At 44.7% G+C, this 17,694-nt stretch overlaps 2 protein-coding genes and 1 pseudogene across 2 annotated transcripts; all 3 read right to left on the bottom strand.

Annotated features, from left to right (window-relative positions):
• Nucleotides 1-63: 63 nt before the first annotated feature.
• LOC129120033 (DNA/RNA-binding protein KIN17 pseudogene) lies at nt 64-1,221 on the bottom strand (annotated as a pseudogene).
• Nucleotides 1,222-7,106: 5,885 nt separating this feature from the next.
• Nucleotides 7,107-8,450, bottom strand: LOC129119888 (peptidyl-prolyl cis-trans isomerase-like 4). Its single transcript, XM_054632123.2, has one exon. The coding sequence runs from the start codon at nt 8,448-8,450 to the stop codon at nt 7,107-7,109; it is 1,344 nt and encodes a 447-aa protein (XP_054488098.2).
• Nucleotides 8,451-15,488: 7,038 nt separating this feature from the next.
• Nucleotides 15,489-16,445, bottom strand: LOC129120025 (E3 ubiquitin-protein ligase RNF113A-like). Its single transcript, XM_054632295.2, has one exon. The coding sequence runs from the start codon at nt 16,443-16,445 to the stop codon at nt 15,489-15,491; it is 957 nt and encodes a 318-aa protein (XP_054488270.2).
• Between the last annotated feature and the right edge of the window lie 1,249 nt (nt 16,446-17,694).

The raw sequence follows: 17,694 nt of genomic DNA, 5'->3' as shown, positions 1-17,694 counted from the left end.
CTGAAAGATGTCAGGAAGAAGGCTTTGAGAATTCAAATCTTCTCTGATGCATGATTTAGCACCTCAGGCAAGTTTGGAAACATCTTCATACTGAATATCTTCAACTCTGCGCCCTTTTAAAGGTCCTGAGTCGATGGTTATTGTCACTGAAAACCTCTTCTCATTGATGGACTCCAAAATGCCTTCATTTCCACTGTACCCACCGTTTAACACCAGTACTTTCTTGCCTGGTGCTGGTATTACAGTTTCTAGATGTGTCTGATCGAGCTTCAGTTTGTCCCCAGAGTCAATCACCTTCACGATTGCTGTGTATTTGTCAATCACTTCCTTAACAACTGCCTTCTTCCTGTGGTACTTGCCTTCGAGCTTTTTTGTCACAATTCTTACAATGATGTCAGTCTGTAGCCAGTAGTCTGTTCGAGATGTTCTTTTCTTCTCCTCTTCAAGCTCCATGATCTCATCCAGTGCAGATTTCTTCTTTTTCTTTTTGGGTTGACCAGAGCAATAAGCTGCTCCTGCTCTTTTAACTGCACCCTCCACCATCTTCAGTGCAAGGACACTTGTTTGAGAAGATGCTGCAACTGAAGTACTTGATCCTTTGTTTAATTTAAATGTAACTTTTTCTTTGTTTTCTCTGTTCAATTCAGTATAGACTGGCATTTCCAGTTCTTTCCCCTCCAAACCTCTTCTAACTTGTTGTTCAATTAATTTAGCAGTTTTTTCTTCATCGTCAAGGTCCTGCTTCTTCTTCCTCTCTTGTTCCTGCTGCCTGTGAATGGTCTCTGGGTCCCTGTCGATGTACTGGATGTACCAGCCTTTAGGGGTCTCATCAACCCTGCAAAGCCCTTCTCTCCCCAGCCACTTGGTGAAGTCAGTCAGGGTCTCCCACTGTGTGGCATTCATGTGGATGTGCTCCCGATGGCTGATGTACTCGTTGTACACAACATTGTTGTGCACTCTCCTTGTTCCAAACTGCCTCCTGAGCAACTCCAGGAAATCCCTTCGGAATTCCTCGGAGAAGTAATCCATGAACTGCTGGGGGTTCTCAGCAGCCAGCAGCAGCTGTCTCTGGTGGGACTGGGACATGCAGTGACACTTGAAGCCATTCTCATCACGGCACTGCTTCTGGCACATCTGGCAGTACCAGCGCAGCTTCTGCAGCCCCTTGGATTTGATACGGTTGGAGATGGCCTTGGGGCTGAGGAAATCTGACTTCCCCATGACACCAACCCTGTCCTGATCCTGCTCCCAACCCTGTGACTGTGCAGATCCTGCCCCTCTGGAAACGGCAGCGGCCAATTACTTAATAGTAATTTACCTACAGCCCTATCTTACTTTAAAAAAGTCAAGTGCTTAAGAATTTTGGAACCACAACTCTGGAAAAAACAAAAACCCTCTGTGCTGGTTCAAAAGCAAACCAGTGGGAGATCCCAAGTCACAACTACAATTTAAAGTAAAATGAAGTAGTACAAAACCACTGCCAGAGTCAGAATAGACCTGACCTCCTGTGGGTAGGGTGCTGGCAGCAGTCCCATTAAATGGTGGCTGTAGCCCTCCTGCAGTGACAGATGTGGTTCTGGAGGAGCAGGGATCCTGTAGAAGGGTGGAGTTTTACTCTGGAGATCCAGTGGTGCTGTAGATGGGCCTTCCTCTGGGAATGCAGTGGAGAAGAAAGCTGCTCCTCTGAGAGTCCAGTGGAAAAGGCTGCTGTGGTGTTTCAAACTTGACATTATATCCAGTTTGGAATGCCTGGCTCCTCCCCCTGGGTGGAGCATCTCACAATGGGATGATGGAATTTTATCAGCCATGCAGGGACACTTAATGGCCCATTAACAGAAGATAACCCTCTGGAGGGAGGATGGGTCCTGGAAGAGATAAGGAAAACTGCCCCACCTCCTTTTAACAGATAGTAATAGTATACATGCTTTTGGTTACATCTTGCATTGCAACCCAAGGCACCCTCCAACATTTTTAAAGTTAGAGAGTCAAGGCATTATTTTATTATCTGGCCAGGATGTTGTTCTGGCCAGCATGTACCACAGAAAGCATCTCATCCACACACATAGCCCAGTTGTCCACAGAGAATGAATTATTCAACCACACACTGCTTTTACAAGATTTTTCAGATGTTTTATACAGTCAAAACTCATAGAAATGAATTCAGACGGCATTCATTAGTCCCAGGTTGCAAAGTTCTTATATTTGGTGGCCTATTGGATCTGGATTTCTTTCTTTCTGATGTTAATTAGATTTTCATTCCTTGATTTTCTTATCAGGCTTTTCAGGAGGTATCTCCAACTGTGCCAGAGGCAGAGTCTGGGGTAGATGTTCCTAAATGGCTGCTGATGTTCTGTTGAGGGCCTTTATTTCTTTGGGGCTATTCCCAGTCTGTTGATATGCTGAGTTCATCAGGCCTCACACAGATAAACAGTGCCCTGGAAAGAAGCTTCAGTTCCCTTCCCCCAGGGCAAAGGTGAATAACCCTGGTTGAAGTTACATAAAAATTTTTTAAACTTATATATTTTCCAGCAGGAGAACCTATCATTGCCTCACCTGGGGACTGGTTTACAAACCAGGCTAGCCAAATTGGGATTCTGTTATGGCCAAATTTACCTGTGCAACTTCAGAGCAGCTGTAGCTGTGGAAAGCATTTCTCCCACATTTACTATAGCATAGGCACACTTGCATGCACACAGACATAAAGAGTCTGTACAAGGTAACTGCAAAAAATTCCCCTCAAAGGCAGTGAAATATTCACTTCAGATGCCTGTGACTGTGTTCACAGGGGTTCTTGGATGAGGGAAGAGATGAGAATGTTGACTCTATGATCAGAAGGCTTGATTTATTATTTTATTATATATATATATTACATTATAACTATACTAAAAAGAAAAAGAAGGATAGGGTTTTCTCAGATGGTAGCTAAGAATAAGCTAAGAATAGAATAAGGATAACAAAGGCAGCTCTCTTGGACTCTGTCCGAGATAGCTTGATCCTTGATTGGCCATTAATTATACACATCCAAGATGGGCAAATCACAGGTGGGCCTGTTGCATTCCACAGCAGCAGATAACCAGTTTACATTCTGTCTCTGAGGCCTCTCAGCTTCTCAGAAGGAAAAATCCTAAAGAAAGGATTTTTAGTGAAAGGATGTCTGCAACAAATGCCTTATCTTTTTATCTCCTCGAGCCTTGAGGAGTGAGGGTCGCAGCCAAGGATTCATCAGGGATTCTCTGAGAGCAGTAAACTTGAGAGTTCACTCACTGAGAGGCCCCACTCAGAGGGAGGTTGCTGGTCACAGCCTCTGCAGTCCAGAAGGGCTCACAAGGTCCCATTTTGGACCACTGTTTATAGGGTAACAAGACAGTGGGCATATATGTGTGTATATGTCGCAGTTGAGACAGCCACAACACACAGAGTGTCACCATACAATATCAGAAAGCTTCAACCCATACAGAGTAACATCATTCCACTTCAGAAGGCTTCAACCCACACACAGTAACATCATATCACTTCAGAAGGCTTCAAGCATCTGCCCTTCTTTTTCTTTAGCCCAACCTTTTATACCCCTCATATTTGTGCATTGCACCTGTGTGGCCTCTGTTCCCTTCTGTGGTTGGTCAGTGCACCTGGGCACAACTTTACATTGTACATGTATTTTATTTATGCCCAGATACACTTTATATTTACAAATTTTTTAAGAGAATCATGGAATGATTAGGGTTGGAAGGGACCTTAAAGATCATCTAGTTCCAGCCCGCTGTTGTAGAACTTCTGCTTAAGGTCATTTACCCTTGTCCTGTCAGTACATGCCCTGGCAAAAAATCCCTCTCCAGGCTTCTTGTTGGTTTCTTTAATGCACTGGAAGGTGGCTGCAAGGTCTCCCCAGAGCACCCCCAACTCTCTCAGCCTGTCTGTGGAGCTGCTGTGTATGGGGACAGGGCAGCACCTCACCAGAGCAAGGTCTGACCCATCCCCTACACACATTCCAAGCTCCCAAGATGTCTCTGAAGAGATCACCTTTCCCAGCCTCTGATACAGGTAACTCCAGCCTGAAATCTCTCTCAATGTCATTGAGTGGGGCTTATTCTCCCACCAGTTTACTTAGAAACCAGCATATCTTTTGGCACTCAGTGTGAGGCGAGAGAGAGAAGTTGGAATTGCAATTTTTTTCTAAAGCATTTGTGTATTGGGGTACACAAATACACATGATGCCTGATGTATTCACATGGATGTTGTACTTTACCCTGTATCTATTTCCACACTTGGGGAACTATTTGTTCATCATGATGGCCTTTTTAAGGCCACAGAGAGGAATCAAAATTTCTTTGTTAATATGCTATGTTTATTGCATGCTAACATCAGAGGCAATGAATTTAATTTGGAATATATATTCAATGTTGTTTGCCTGTGCTAACCAGATGTCACCTCTGCCAGGCCTGGCTTGAGCACCTTTCTGTCACAATTTCTCTCTTCTGTGCTTATCTCAAGTTCCTACTGTGGTTCATCTTATGGCAAGTTCCTTCCACTGTGATCTTGACAGTGTTTAGGACAGGCAACTGTGCTCTTTAAGTCCTCACTTAATCTCTGGAGGTCCCTTCCAACCTCAGCCATTCTGTGACTCCAAAGGGAATATCCCTTTGGTCTGTTAGGGTCAGCTGTCCTGGATGTGTTTCCTACCAACCTCTTGCCCATCCCCTGTTCATTCTGGCCTTTGGGGGGGAAAATAATTCACACTGAACCTGCTCCCCTTGGCTTGGAACCAAGCCACCACATTCTCTCTACTATGCTTATTCGAGCAGAAATGACCCCTTGTCCTCCTTCCCCCTGCCAATGATGTAAGGTGGGAGAGAATAACCTCTGGGTCCTGGCCACATGGCTATCATGCTGCAAAAATTACCAATCCTGGCTGGAAGAAGGACAGATTGACCATCTACAGCCTCTCTGGGTAATCTGTTCCAGGGTTTCACCACCCTCAGTCTAAAAAAATTTCTTCCTTGTACCTAAATCTGCATGTCCACACCACAGAGGCCCAACAGGCCTCAGAGTAGGCGTCCACAGAAACAGGAACATATTTAAGGGACCAAATTCTGAAACATGAGTAATGTCAGATTGCCACAGCTGAAGAGCTTGTAGCCCTCTGGGGTTTGACCCATCCTGGGTTATGGTGGCATGTTGCTGAGAATCAGAGCACGAGGTAATGGTATCACGTGCTGCTGCAGATGTAAGATGGAATTGAGGTCGTAGGGCATGAGCCCCTTGATGGAAAAACTGATGTGACTGAATTGCCTGGTGTAATGTATCTGGTACCAGGGCAGCCCACACTGGGACTGTTATCTGCACAGTCATTTCCTTCTACAATGAACCCAGGCAAGCTGGTATGACTATAAAAATGAGGAATATAAAATGGTGCAGTTTGTTGGCATAAAGTATGCCATAATGTTCTCAGCAAATAAAACAATTCCTTTTTATTTACCTCTGTCAGAACAGCACAATCTAAACTACAAACTCAATTGCTTACATATTGAGAATCAGATACAACATTTCAATTCTCATAATGCCATCAGCCTGGACATCAATCTTTCCAGTCTCTGACAACCACTTGTTTTTCACCCTAGGAATAGATGGTTGTGTTAACAAACACTCATTCTCAAATGTTTTCACATGGGAACTTGCAAACTACTTAGCTCCTCTTAGAAGTGACAGGCCAGCTAATTTAGCAAAGCAAGGCCTGATTTTATGAGGTCTCTCTTTTATAATTTCTCTATCTCTCTTTTGTTCTGGTTTTCAAGCAGCTTGTATCTTATTAAGGCTGTTACTGGCTATCTATTAGATATGGGATAAGATACAAAAAAGACCAGTTAAAATCCATAAAATTTAATAAATCAAATCATGTCACTGATACAGGATCTCGCAGCATGGGAAGACAAAAGATAATGTCCAATGTCTCTTGGAGAAATAGAAATAATTGACCATTGTTCTTAAGTCCAAATAGCTGAGACTCAGGAATCATGTTGTTTAGGTAGGATCAAGTTCATTAGCTGGAGATGTTGACCTTGACATCACTCAATGTCTTTTTTGGGAGCTTGTGTTCTTGCTCTAACCATGAAGGCTTAGCTGCCTTAGCAGCCTGACAGGGCTGGGCCTTGCTCAACTACCAGGCCCTGGGAGCAACTCCTGCCATAAGCTGCAAGTCATCTTGCCCAGGGGCTGTCAAATCCCATTGGCAAACCAAAACCACTACACACCCTTCCCTCTGAATTGTTATAATTTTGAAATTAAGGGGCTTTTAGGCAAAGATATGAGAAAAGGAATAACAGTTCTTCTGTTATTCTAGTGTGTGTATTGACCAAGGAATGGACTCAGACCCACAGTGATACTGAGATGTTTATTGAGAGAAACAAGACATTTTTATACACTTCTTCAAGACACAGTATTTCCTTATATGGTGTTTTACTCTAAGGGACCTATCACACATTGCCACGTCAGCTACATGCTTTCTTAATGCCCCTATACAGGGTGATCACACATTGTTCAGGTGTCTGGCAGCTTCCAGCAGGACCCTCTCCACAGGGGAGAGGATCCTCCCCATTTCACAGGGAGGACCTGGAGAACCTTTCCCAGGAAAGGTTTCCAAGTTTACCTCAAAAGGGGATCCAGCATTTATAAGATGAAATCAGCAAGTCAAAGTGACTTGATTACATTTTTAGTACAATCCTCTGGGTCTGATGGCATAATTCTCAACCAGACAGGGCTTAGCCCAGGCCTAAGCCTTGACTGGGAGGCTTTCCCTAAATACGTACAAGCAAACCTTTATTAATATCAGTGAGGAACATGACTTCACAAGAGGTAATCTTCCCCATGAACAGGGGACAGATCAAAACACACAGTAACTGGTAACAACAGGTCTCCTTCCTATGAATGGAGACAGTGATTTAACAGACAGAACCTTAGGAAACAACTTAAAATTACAAGAGAATGTTTCTGCCTACAGACTGAGGCTTGGCTGCTGAAGCTCTGGTTTGTTGTTTGTTTGTTTTTGTTTTTTTGGGTTTTTTTAAGAAAAAAGGTAAATTTATTATTTTAGTTTCCCTCTGCTTTTTCCTTCATCTGTACGTGTCTTTTTGTCTACTGTAAGTGTAATCTCTCTCCTTATAACGGCTGCGACTCCAATGCCTGTCTCTCTTCTCAACTTTGGTCCTCTCCCTACAGCATTCTTCATGCTTTTGGTCAGACTCCTTAGATTTTTTGGTCCTCTTGTCATCTTCTTCAAAGTGGTGGTGCTTCTTCTTCTTCTGTTTTTTAGCCAAGTGTGACTGACTTGTGTGAGACTCCTCTATAACCTCATCCAGCACAAGGTCATACTTGGCATGTCGCTTTGGTTTTACTTTTTCTTTCAGAGCAAATTTCGAAGGTTTGTCACATTCCTTCTCATAGTCCTTGAAATCTTCCTTGGTATATCGCCCACCTTTTCCCTTCCATTTAACCTTTGCAACAGACTGGCTAAAATCCACATGTATCCGTCTGTCATCAATCAGCACATTGTCCATTTTGAAGTAGGCTTTCTCACAGTCTTCCTCCTTTTCAAACTCAATGAAAGCATAACAGAGAGATTCACCAGTCTTCCAGTCTCGGATCACTTCACAACTTTTAATGGGACCAAATCGTGAAAATATTATCTCCAGGTCTTCACCTCTGGTCACAGGATTCAGTTTACAAACAAACAGCACATTTTCTGGTGGCTTGATGTCTGCATCTGGTAAGTCTCCCACCATTTCCAGAACAATAGCATGAGTTTTTGCTTCTTTTTCTGCCTGAACTTCTTCTATTTCATCCGCAGGCCGTCCTTTCATGTCATCAATTTCTTCATCTGCTCCTATTCTGCCACTGTTGAGCTGTTCCTTTGTAGGTTCTGGTGAGTGATAAGGAACACACAAGCCAGGTGGATCATCAAAGGGATCTTCTAAAATTACTGTATGATTTATCCTGATATCCTGATATGGGATAAAATCCTTATCTACAAAGGTTTCATTAATTGTCTTCAATACATCCATGCCTTCTGTCACTTCTCCAAATACTGTATGTACACCATCAAGGTAATCCAGGTTTTCCCCTGTGGTAATGAGGAACTGTGATCCATGCTGATCACTTCCATTGCTCACCATTGACACTGTTCCCTTCTTCTTGTGCCTGATTCTGGGCACCTTTTCTGCCTCAAAAAATCTGGCTTGATCACCATACAGTTGACAAAATATGGATTCCCCTCCACGGCCAGTTCCCGTGGGGTCACCAGTTTGTATAATAAAATCCCGTTGGACATTATAAATAAGACAATAGTTGTAGTACTTGATCTTGCAGAGCTTCAGGAAATTCAGACATGCTCGAGGCCGCTCCTCTGTGTACAGGTCGATGACCAGGTCACCCACTGTGGTCTCCAGCAGCACTGCCATGCTCTCAGGAAGAGATTTGAGAATAGGAATAACAGGTCTTTACTAGGAAGATTAAAATAAAATGCAGCAGTACAAAAAGCACTGACAGAGTCAGAATACAAACTGACACCCTGTGGGTCAGGGTGGTGGCACAGTCCCATTCAATGGTGGCTCAGCCCTCCTGCAGTGGTTCTGGTGGAGCAGGGATCCTGGAGAAGGGTGGAGTTTTCCTCAGGAGATCCAGTGGTGCTGTAGATGGGCCCAGTGTTCCTCTGGGAATCCAGTGGAAAAGGCTGCCTGTGCTGTTCCACAGCTCAGATTATATCCAGATTGAAATGCTGGGCTCCTCCCCCTGGGTGGAGCATCTCACAATGGGATGATGGAATTTTATCAGCTGTGCTGATAAGGGACACTTAATGGCCCATTAACAGAAGATAACCCCCTGGAGGGAGTTATCAGGGATGAGTCCTGGAAGAGATAAAGAACCCTGCCCCACCTGGTTTTAACAGATGGTAACAGCATACATGCATTTGGTTACATCTTGCATTGCAACCTAAGACAATTTTTCAACAAATGTTCTTTTATGTAACAGGCGTTCCTCTTCCAATTTTTATATAATGCTGAGACTAAACACACACAACCTATTCCTATTCACATGCAGACACATATGCTCATAAGAAACAAAATCACAGTATAATCTGCAGAACTCAATAATGCAATTCCTTTTTTTTCCCTCTCTTTTACTTAAACAGCACAGAGGGGACTAAATCCCACGAGGCAAGAGCCGCAGAATTGGCTTCAGGACTCAGACCTGCCAATTCTGGCAGGTCCATACAAACCACACAAAAAGGGGGGACTTCAACCCCACAAAACCATAGCTGCAAAATTCACAATTCACCCAGGCAATTATAAGATTTGGTATAGCCCTTATAACAAATTAAATTTAGAAGGAACCCTAATCCCCAAATCAAACCCCTTGTTTTAGCTTTTGCAACTAAAACCAAATGGTTTTGTGCACCAAATACTTTAGAATTCACCATACAATTGCATTTTATGTGGATGTGACAGTCTGGTCAGAGAGTGAGAAAACTAGATAAGTTTTCCTGCTGGTGATGCCCGTCTTTTTTTGTCAGGAGCAGGGGGACAGCCTAGCACTGCCCCAAAAGCCACTTGGCCCTGCCAAGCCTCACCTTCACCTCCCCTGCACGCCAGGGACTGACTCTCTCATGAGTGGCAGGAGCTGCAGTTCCTGACTCAAGATCTGCCACCAACATCACAGTGAGGACGGAGCCATCCCCACCACCAGCAGTTGTCACAACCACACTGGCTGCTCCATCAGCTCCCTTGTCATCAGCCACGGAGTCTGCAGAGATGTCCCAGCCACGCCCATCTTCAGCACCTGCCGTCAGGTCTTTGGTCCAGCCAACGTCACACTCCCTGCCAGCTTCCCCCTCCTGTTCCTCTAAAGCTGTCTCAAATTCAGTACACACTGTCAGGCATAATGGGATTGACTGGGAGGTGGCCCGAGATTTGCTACGTGATGTTGAAGAATATGGCCTTGGCTCTGCGCAAGTTTTGCAGACTCTCAGAGTGCTAAACTCAGGCCTGCTTTTTCCATCTGATATTAGACATATAGCTAAGGTACTGTTCGAGCCTGTGCTATTTGATATTTTTTTGAAGTACTGGAGGGAGGCTGCTGAAAGGGCTGCAGCAGGCAACAAGCTTTTGCCTCAGAGAGATCCTAGGTTTCAGGTGGGGGTGGACGTTCTCCTCGGAGAACAGGCCTCTTACAGTTCTAATTTTGAGGCTACCTGGGACTCTGCCGTTCTTGAGCAGAGTCAAAGGGCAGGATTTCGTGCATTGTTAAGAACTATTGAATTGGCCTCCCCTGGGCCAGCATTTGCGGCAATAACTCAGGGAGAAGATGAACGTTTTCTGCCATTTGTCAGGAAGCTTGCTGATGCCCTTGAGAAGCAGATTGAGGATGATGCCTTAAGGCAGAAGTTATGCAAGCAGTTAGCCCAGTGCAATGCGAACAGTCAGTGCAAGAGGATCATAGCTGCTCTTCCAGGTGACCCATCACTAGTAGACATGGTCAATGCATGTGCCTGGGTAGGTTCTGAAGGCCACACAGTGCCTGCTCTGATGGCTCCCTTACAGCCAGACCAGATACCCTTAGGGGGTGGACAACAGAAGAGCAAAAATAAGGGCAAGGGAAGGCAAGGAACATGCAATCCAACATGGCTGGGTGCCTCCCTCTTGTGCACTAGATGCCTAAGGCCAGGTCATTTTGCTGAGCAATGCAAGGCTAAATTTCATGCCAATGGCCAGCCTTTGGCAGACCCGGGAACGGGACAATGAGCACAGGGGAATTGTGCCCTGACACAAGTGATTCCTCAGGGCATGGTGCTGGCTCAGGCCTGCCCAGTCAGCTCAGAGGCATCACCCAGGCTCCGCTGGTGTGGATGCACCTACCACCAACATAGTTATTTTAGAATCCTGTAGTGAATATAATTTCTCTTTGGATGTGTTCAGACCTTTGGGACAAGGACTGGGCGCACTGCTTGTGGGAAGATCTAGTGTCACCCACTAAGGAATCTTTGTGCACCCAGGAGTCATTGACTCTGGCTTTTCAGGTCAAATTTGTGCTACAGCTTTCATGCATACCCCCCGATCACTATTCCAGCAGGGACTCGGATTGCTCAACTTGTGCCTTTTCAGTCATGCATCCCCAGGACTGGCCAGCAGACTTATGGGAATGGTGGCTTTGAATCCACAGGGCTGCCACAAGCCTTCTGCTCTGCAGATGTTTCTCCTCAGCTACCACAGATGACATGTACTGTTATTCTACTGGGTGCCAGCCCACCTCAGATCAAGCTCCAAGGTTTGCTCAATACAGGGACTGATGTGACAGCGGTCTCCCTCTCTGGATGGCCTCCTTCATGGCCTTTGGCTCCCATAGGTTTGGGCATCAAAGGGCTGGTGGATGTGGCACATACCTTGGTGAGCCAATGGTCTGTGCTGATCGGCAACACAAAGGGGCAGACAGCTGCAGTTCAGCCCTATGTCACTCCAGCTCCAATCAATCTTTGGGAGTGGGATGTACTGGCAGCCAGAAGTGGGATGGATTTTTAATTGGGGCCCCTGCACTGAAGGGCAGAAGATATCCTATGCTGCTTTTATGGTGTCTGGTGGACAAACCCATTTGTGTTCACCAGTGGCCCCAGACAAAAGAAAAAATTGGTCACCCTTCGTGAACTGGTTCAGAAGCAACTGCAACAAGGATACACTGAGCCTTCTACGACTCCCTGGAATACTCCTGTCTTTGTGATAAAGAAAAAAACCTGGGAAATGGAGGTTGTTACAGGACCTCTGAAAAATTAATGCAGTGATAGAAAGCAGGGGGGCACTGCAGCCTGGTATGCCCTCACCCACCATGCTCCCTGCTGGATGGGAAGTCTTGATCATTGATTTGAAGAATTTTTTTTTCACAATTCCTTTGCATCCTGATGACAAACCAAAGTTTGCCTTCACAGTGCCTTCAGTCAACAATGCTGAACCTGTGCAGAGATATCAATGTGTTTTGCAGAAATAGCAAAAAACTCCACAACTTTGTGAAAGTTGTAAAGCCAGTATGTTTATTATTACAGTGCCGGACGCATGCGGAGATTACTCTCCTTAAAAGACATGCGTACCTCTGGGAACTTAGGTCTCTTTTTATCCCCCTCTCAAATACATATGCATACAGCTTCACAATAGGTTCATACATCTTCATTTTTACAAATTTCCCATGACATTTGCCACTAGTTCTTCTTTATCAGAAAGAATTCCTAGGTCAGGCTGACCTGCTTTCACAGCAGTCTCTCGATCTCCCCCCCCCCTTATCTCTGTCCTTCATTGAATCCCTGAGCCTAGGCCTTGAAGTCAGGCTACAGACTACAGGCTTCAAACTACAGACTTAACTCAAAGATGTACATTTCACCTAAATCAAAATGGACTTCTACTCTGGAGAATTTCTACTCTGTCTCAAATGGAAGGCTTTGCCACAGGTTTTGCTGTCACAATAGCCTATCTGTCAGTGGTATGTGGCTCAGGCCTTGTCTGGAGTCCACAAGCAGTTTCCTCATGCATTTGTTATCATTACATGGACAGCATCCTGGTGGCAGCACCCCCAGGATGAGTTGCTGAGGGTACAGCCTCAGCTGTTCACTGCTCTGCATTCTTATGGGCTGCAGGTGGCCCCGGAGAAGGTCCAGCAGCACCCTCCTTTGAAATATCTGGCAGTCAAAATTCTTGACCAAACTATTCAGCATCAGGAGGTGCAATTCTCAGATTCTATTAAGAGCTTGAATGATGCCCAGAAATTGATGGGTGTCATCAGCTGGTTGTGTCCTTATTTGGGACTAACTGACAAAGAATTGTCCCTGTTGTATGACACTTGGGCCGTGGGTATGCATGTGTTTCCACAGGTACTGGAGTATGATGGGTACCTGTGAGGTGTGTCCACCCTGATTTGTGACACCAAAGACAGAATGTGGCCAACAGGCAACCTCCGAGTGATGATCAAGATGTCAACCATCAATCAGATGGCCCCTCCACAAGTGGGGAGTGAACATTCCATCCTTTCTTTCTTTCTGAAAAGGACTGTTGACAGACTAAGACTGTCAGCTCTTTCAACAAATTAATGATAAGTTGTTAATATATTAGACTTAGTATTGATATTGTATTAGAATAAGTAACTGATTTTAGGATTAATAGTGTATTTCTTGTAAGAGGGAATCACAAGATCCAATCTCTCTGACCATTTTAAATCGGCGTCCAATTGAGGTTCTGATTGATAACTAGCAACTGCAACAGGAACCTCTGCAGCTCTGTTTGTTCTCCTTTCTGCAAAGAACCCCGCAGACGATTTAAACAAAAAGGGGGACCTGTGGATGTCACAGGCTGGTCAGAGAGCAAGAAAACTAGATAAGTTTTCCCAGAATTGGCTTGTGAGACTTTAGAGTGTTGAAGATAAATGATGATAGCTTATCATAAACAACCTGCAGGTGTTTTTTTCTGACTCTGTTTTCTTGTTTTTCTCAAAGATTGTTTATTAGAAAGGTGTCTTATAAATTAGCCAATCAGGTGGAATGTAGTGATTAATTGACCAGACAGGTCTATCTGTATTGGAACAATGTATAAAACAGGATCTGAAGTAAAGACACACCCTTCATGCAAACCAACCCTCTGGTGAGTCTGTGTCATTTCTTACTCAATGACAACAATTTTATGCTTTTAACCTGGCACCGAGACTCAAAACCACTTTTGATATTCACTTATATAACTCCAGACATATATTTAATAGAGGGTAGCAAATTATACCATCCCTAATATTTTTTTTCATTATCCAATTTTACCATTGATGCCAAAAGATTTTTGCTTTTTATATGTTTTTCATATATGTGTAGCTCTGTAGACTATTACTGTATAGTTATATAGTTCCTTCAGCTAATTCTAGTATTTTGTTAGATAAACACATTCCTGGAATCCTATTCTAATCTTGCTTCTTCTGTGAACAAAAGCCATTCCACTTTCCCATGTATTTAGATATAAACAACGTGGAGCTAGAAGCAAAGGGGAAGTTTCAGTAGGGGGCCAAACCAAGAGGGGGAATTTCTTCAGTAACTGTACTTCTAACTGGGGATTCTTGTCAATTATGCCAATTTGTTAAACTTGCAAATAATATCAATAAATTCTCAATAATTATTTTATAGGGGTTTCAAAATTTCTGTGCTTACACATCTGATTGGTCAAGGTCTTAACACCACCCAGCTCACTGGCCTCACTGCAGACTTAGCAGTCTGTATTGAGGCTTGAATGAGATTGGTTGGGGTCCCTGCTTGAGTTAAATCCATCCTATGATTGTCTTATCCTGGGCAGTCATTTACTTCTACTTTGTAACAGCTAGGCTGGTCAAGTTAAGGTCTGTTACGGCCAATCTATCTGTACAGCCCACAGGCCAGCTGTGGCTGTGACAGTTCCCCCTTTCTCTGTTTAAAAAGGGCAAAGTGTTCTTTGCCATCCTCTGCAGGGCCCTTTGCAGACAGTATTATGGTGGGGTCATTCATCAGAGACATACAAACGACACAACTCTCAAAGGTCCTTGCGACAAACAGCCTCAAGTTTATTCTCACAGCTCCTTTTATAGGAGCTGCAAATTTCCCAAGCTTACACATGTGATTCATTGAGGTCTTAGCACCATCCAGCTCTCTGGCTAATCACACATCAGCATTTAGGGCTGAATGACATTGGCTGAGGGTCCCTGTGTAGATTTGAATCCAGCCTTATCCTTGTTCACCCAGGGACTTCTTTTCTTCTAGGATGGCTGGGTTTCAGATCAGCTGCAATGTGACAGGATGACAAAGCCAGCATGATGTCACTGATTATAAGCTCAGTTCAAATAAGGCTTTCCACCCAAGTGGACAAGCCCAGCCTGCCTAGGCAGGGATGTATCCCATGTGTCATCCAGGAGCTGTCAAACAAGATCCCCAGCAATACAATCTTCCAGGATAGCATGCTACAGCTCACTACTTGGGAATTACAAATTAAAACTTAACATTACAAACAAGAAACAATTCAACTTTAGAACTGTCAGAAAAAACAACAGAATAAACAGTTTGTCTTAGTTTCAGTTTGTGACCCATGTCCTTAAATAGATAAAATCTTTAAGTCCCTCATATCCCAAATATATCTACAAATTACAACTCAACACTACAAACAAGAAACTATTCAACTCAAAACCATCTCAATTAAAAACACACTTCCTTCTCCTATTGGTGTTTCTCAAATGTTTGAGTCTTGGGGTCCAAGTAGGGTGATGGGTAGATTGTCCTGCCATTGTTGACAACATTCTGCATCTGACAAACTGTCAGCATGCTAGGTCAGGTTGAATGCAATGGAAAAACATGAGGACACCCAAAACTTACATGGGGGGTATACACCCATCCAGCACTCTGTTTTTTGGGTTTTTTTTCCTCCTACAAAAACGTTATTCAATTATGTACAGAACGTGTTCTGCTACTGTGGATCCTCTTCATGATCTGACTGTTGCTCCTCTTCTTCCTCCCCTTTGTGTTTTTCCAATTTTGCCATGAGCTCTCTTGCAGGGTTGAAGATGCCGCTGGTTTGCTTCCCACAGATGTAGCAGCGCTGGGATTTGCGGTAGTGCTGCAGGGCACAGCTCTCACAGAAATAGTGCCCACACTTGGTGACCACGGGGTTCTTGAAGGAACCTCTGCAGATGAAGCATTTGAAAGGCACTTCCTCTTCACCACTGCTCACCTCGTAGTTCTCATCATCGCTGGTGCCGCAGCGGTGCTTGTCCAGCTCCTGTTCCATCTGCCAGCCGTGCTTGTAGTCCGAGCGGTCGTGCAGGAACTTGCAGCTGTCCCCAAAGCCACAGAACCCGGTCTCTTTGTAGTCCTTGCAGATGTCAGGCTGGTAGTCCCAGCGCACTGTGGCCCGCACGTGCTCTGGAGCACAGATGGGGCCTTTCCTGACCATTCCTGAGGAGGCATTTCCCATCGATGTGTGCTTGGGCTTCACATACTTGTTAATGCCACGGTAAATTTTATCGTCTTCCTTTCCTCTCAGCTCTTCCTGGATTTTTTGGCTGCGCTCAAAGATGGCCTGGGCATCCTTCTCCGTGTCCAGTTCATACCCTGCTGTGGCCCCCATGTCTTCTGGGCCAGCAGGTTTTGCTGACCTGGTCGATTTGTAGGTGACCCCAATCTGCTGGGCAGGATCCTCATCCTCGCTGCTGCTCTGTGCATACTCTGGCCTCTCCCTCATGCAGCGCCTGGTCCTCTGGATCATGGGGTTGGGGATGTCCCTGGGCAGCTTCTTCCTCACCACGGTGCTGCCCTCCTCCCCACTGCTGTCCTGCTCACTGCTGGGACGTTTTCGCCGGCTGCCGCCCGCGGCTTGGACCCGCTTCTTGAACACAAAGCTGCACACACTGCTCTCCTCTGCCATCAGGTGCTGCTGGTTAGAAAACAAAGGCAGAAAAGGATTGAACTGAGTCAGGATACAACACGACACCCTGTGGGTCAGGGTGGTGACAGCAGTCCAATTAAATGGTGGCTGCAGTCCTCCTGCAGTGACAGCTGTGGTTCTGTGGGAGCAGGGATCCTGGAGAAGGGTCTGATCTTCCTCTGAAGGTCCAGTGGTGCTTATGTAGCTCTTGTCCTCTGGGAGTCCAGTAGGTAAAGCTGCCTGTGGTGCTCCGCAGCTCAGATTATATCCAGATTGAAATGCTGGGCTCCTCCCCCTGGGTGGAGCATCTCACAATGGGATGATGGACTTTTATCAGCTGTGCTGATAAGGGACACTTAATGGCCCATTAACAGAAGATAACCCCCTGGAGGGAGTTATCAGGGATGAGTCCTGGAAGAGATAAAGAACCCTGCCCCACCTGCTTTTAACAGCTTGTGAAGATGGTGATATAATACATACTTTTGATTACATCTTATATTGTAACCTGAGGCACTCAATATAACAGTCTTCTTTGGTGAGGTTCAGCATTCTTGAATGTTAGACAATTTTACAAATCTATTTTTTCATACTTGTTTGGCTCAGAAGGTTTGTGAGTTCAACTAAGGCTGCCTTGCTTTTCAAAGCCATACCCTTACAAGTCCAGGTACACCACAACCCAACTAAACTTACGTATACCAGATTAACACCCTTATCCCTCCCACCAACCGGGTTTCAGGGAGATCCCCAGAAACTATACCCGGGGAAAGAGGCAAAGGTCAGTGGGGAACAACTTTCAGTAAAATTTGCCAGCAACAAACTTATAGCAGTCTGTGAAAAGAAACTTATAGACATCAAAAATGCAGCAATCACTAGTGAAACTGAAGTTACCTAGTACCCAACTACTACTAACAATGGTAATCAGCACCATGTAGGCAACAAGCTGGAATAGCCAGCTATCCTTTTGAGAACTTTCCTGGAACTACAGTCCAAATATTCCCCAACTACAGGTGCATATTCCTTTCCATTTACAGGGTTAAGCTTTTCTAGCTTGATTTCTGCTAAGCCAGTGGTATCCCCTATTTTCTGGAATAGGCCACCAATGCATATTTAAAATGCCTATTTCTCTTACATCCAAATATGAGCAACACTTGCAAAAACCCCATATTGTTATTCCTTGGTTACACTCAAGTAACTTAATTTTTTGGTGCTGCGCTGGTTTGAAAGTAAACCAGTGTCTTGGGCAATTTGA

Source organism: Agelaius phoeniceus, chromosome 5, assembly GCF_051311805.1.
Source record: "Agelaius phoeniceus isolate bAgePho1 chromosome 5, bAgePho1.hap1, whole genome shotgun sequence".
Lineage (NCBI taxonomy): Eukaryota > Metazoa > Chordata > Aves > Passeriformes > Icteridae > Agelaius > Agelaius phoeniceus.
This window is presented reverse-complemented; position numbering and strand designations above follow the sequence as displayed.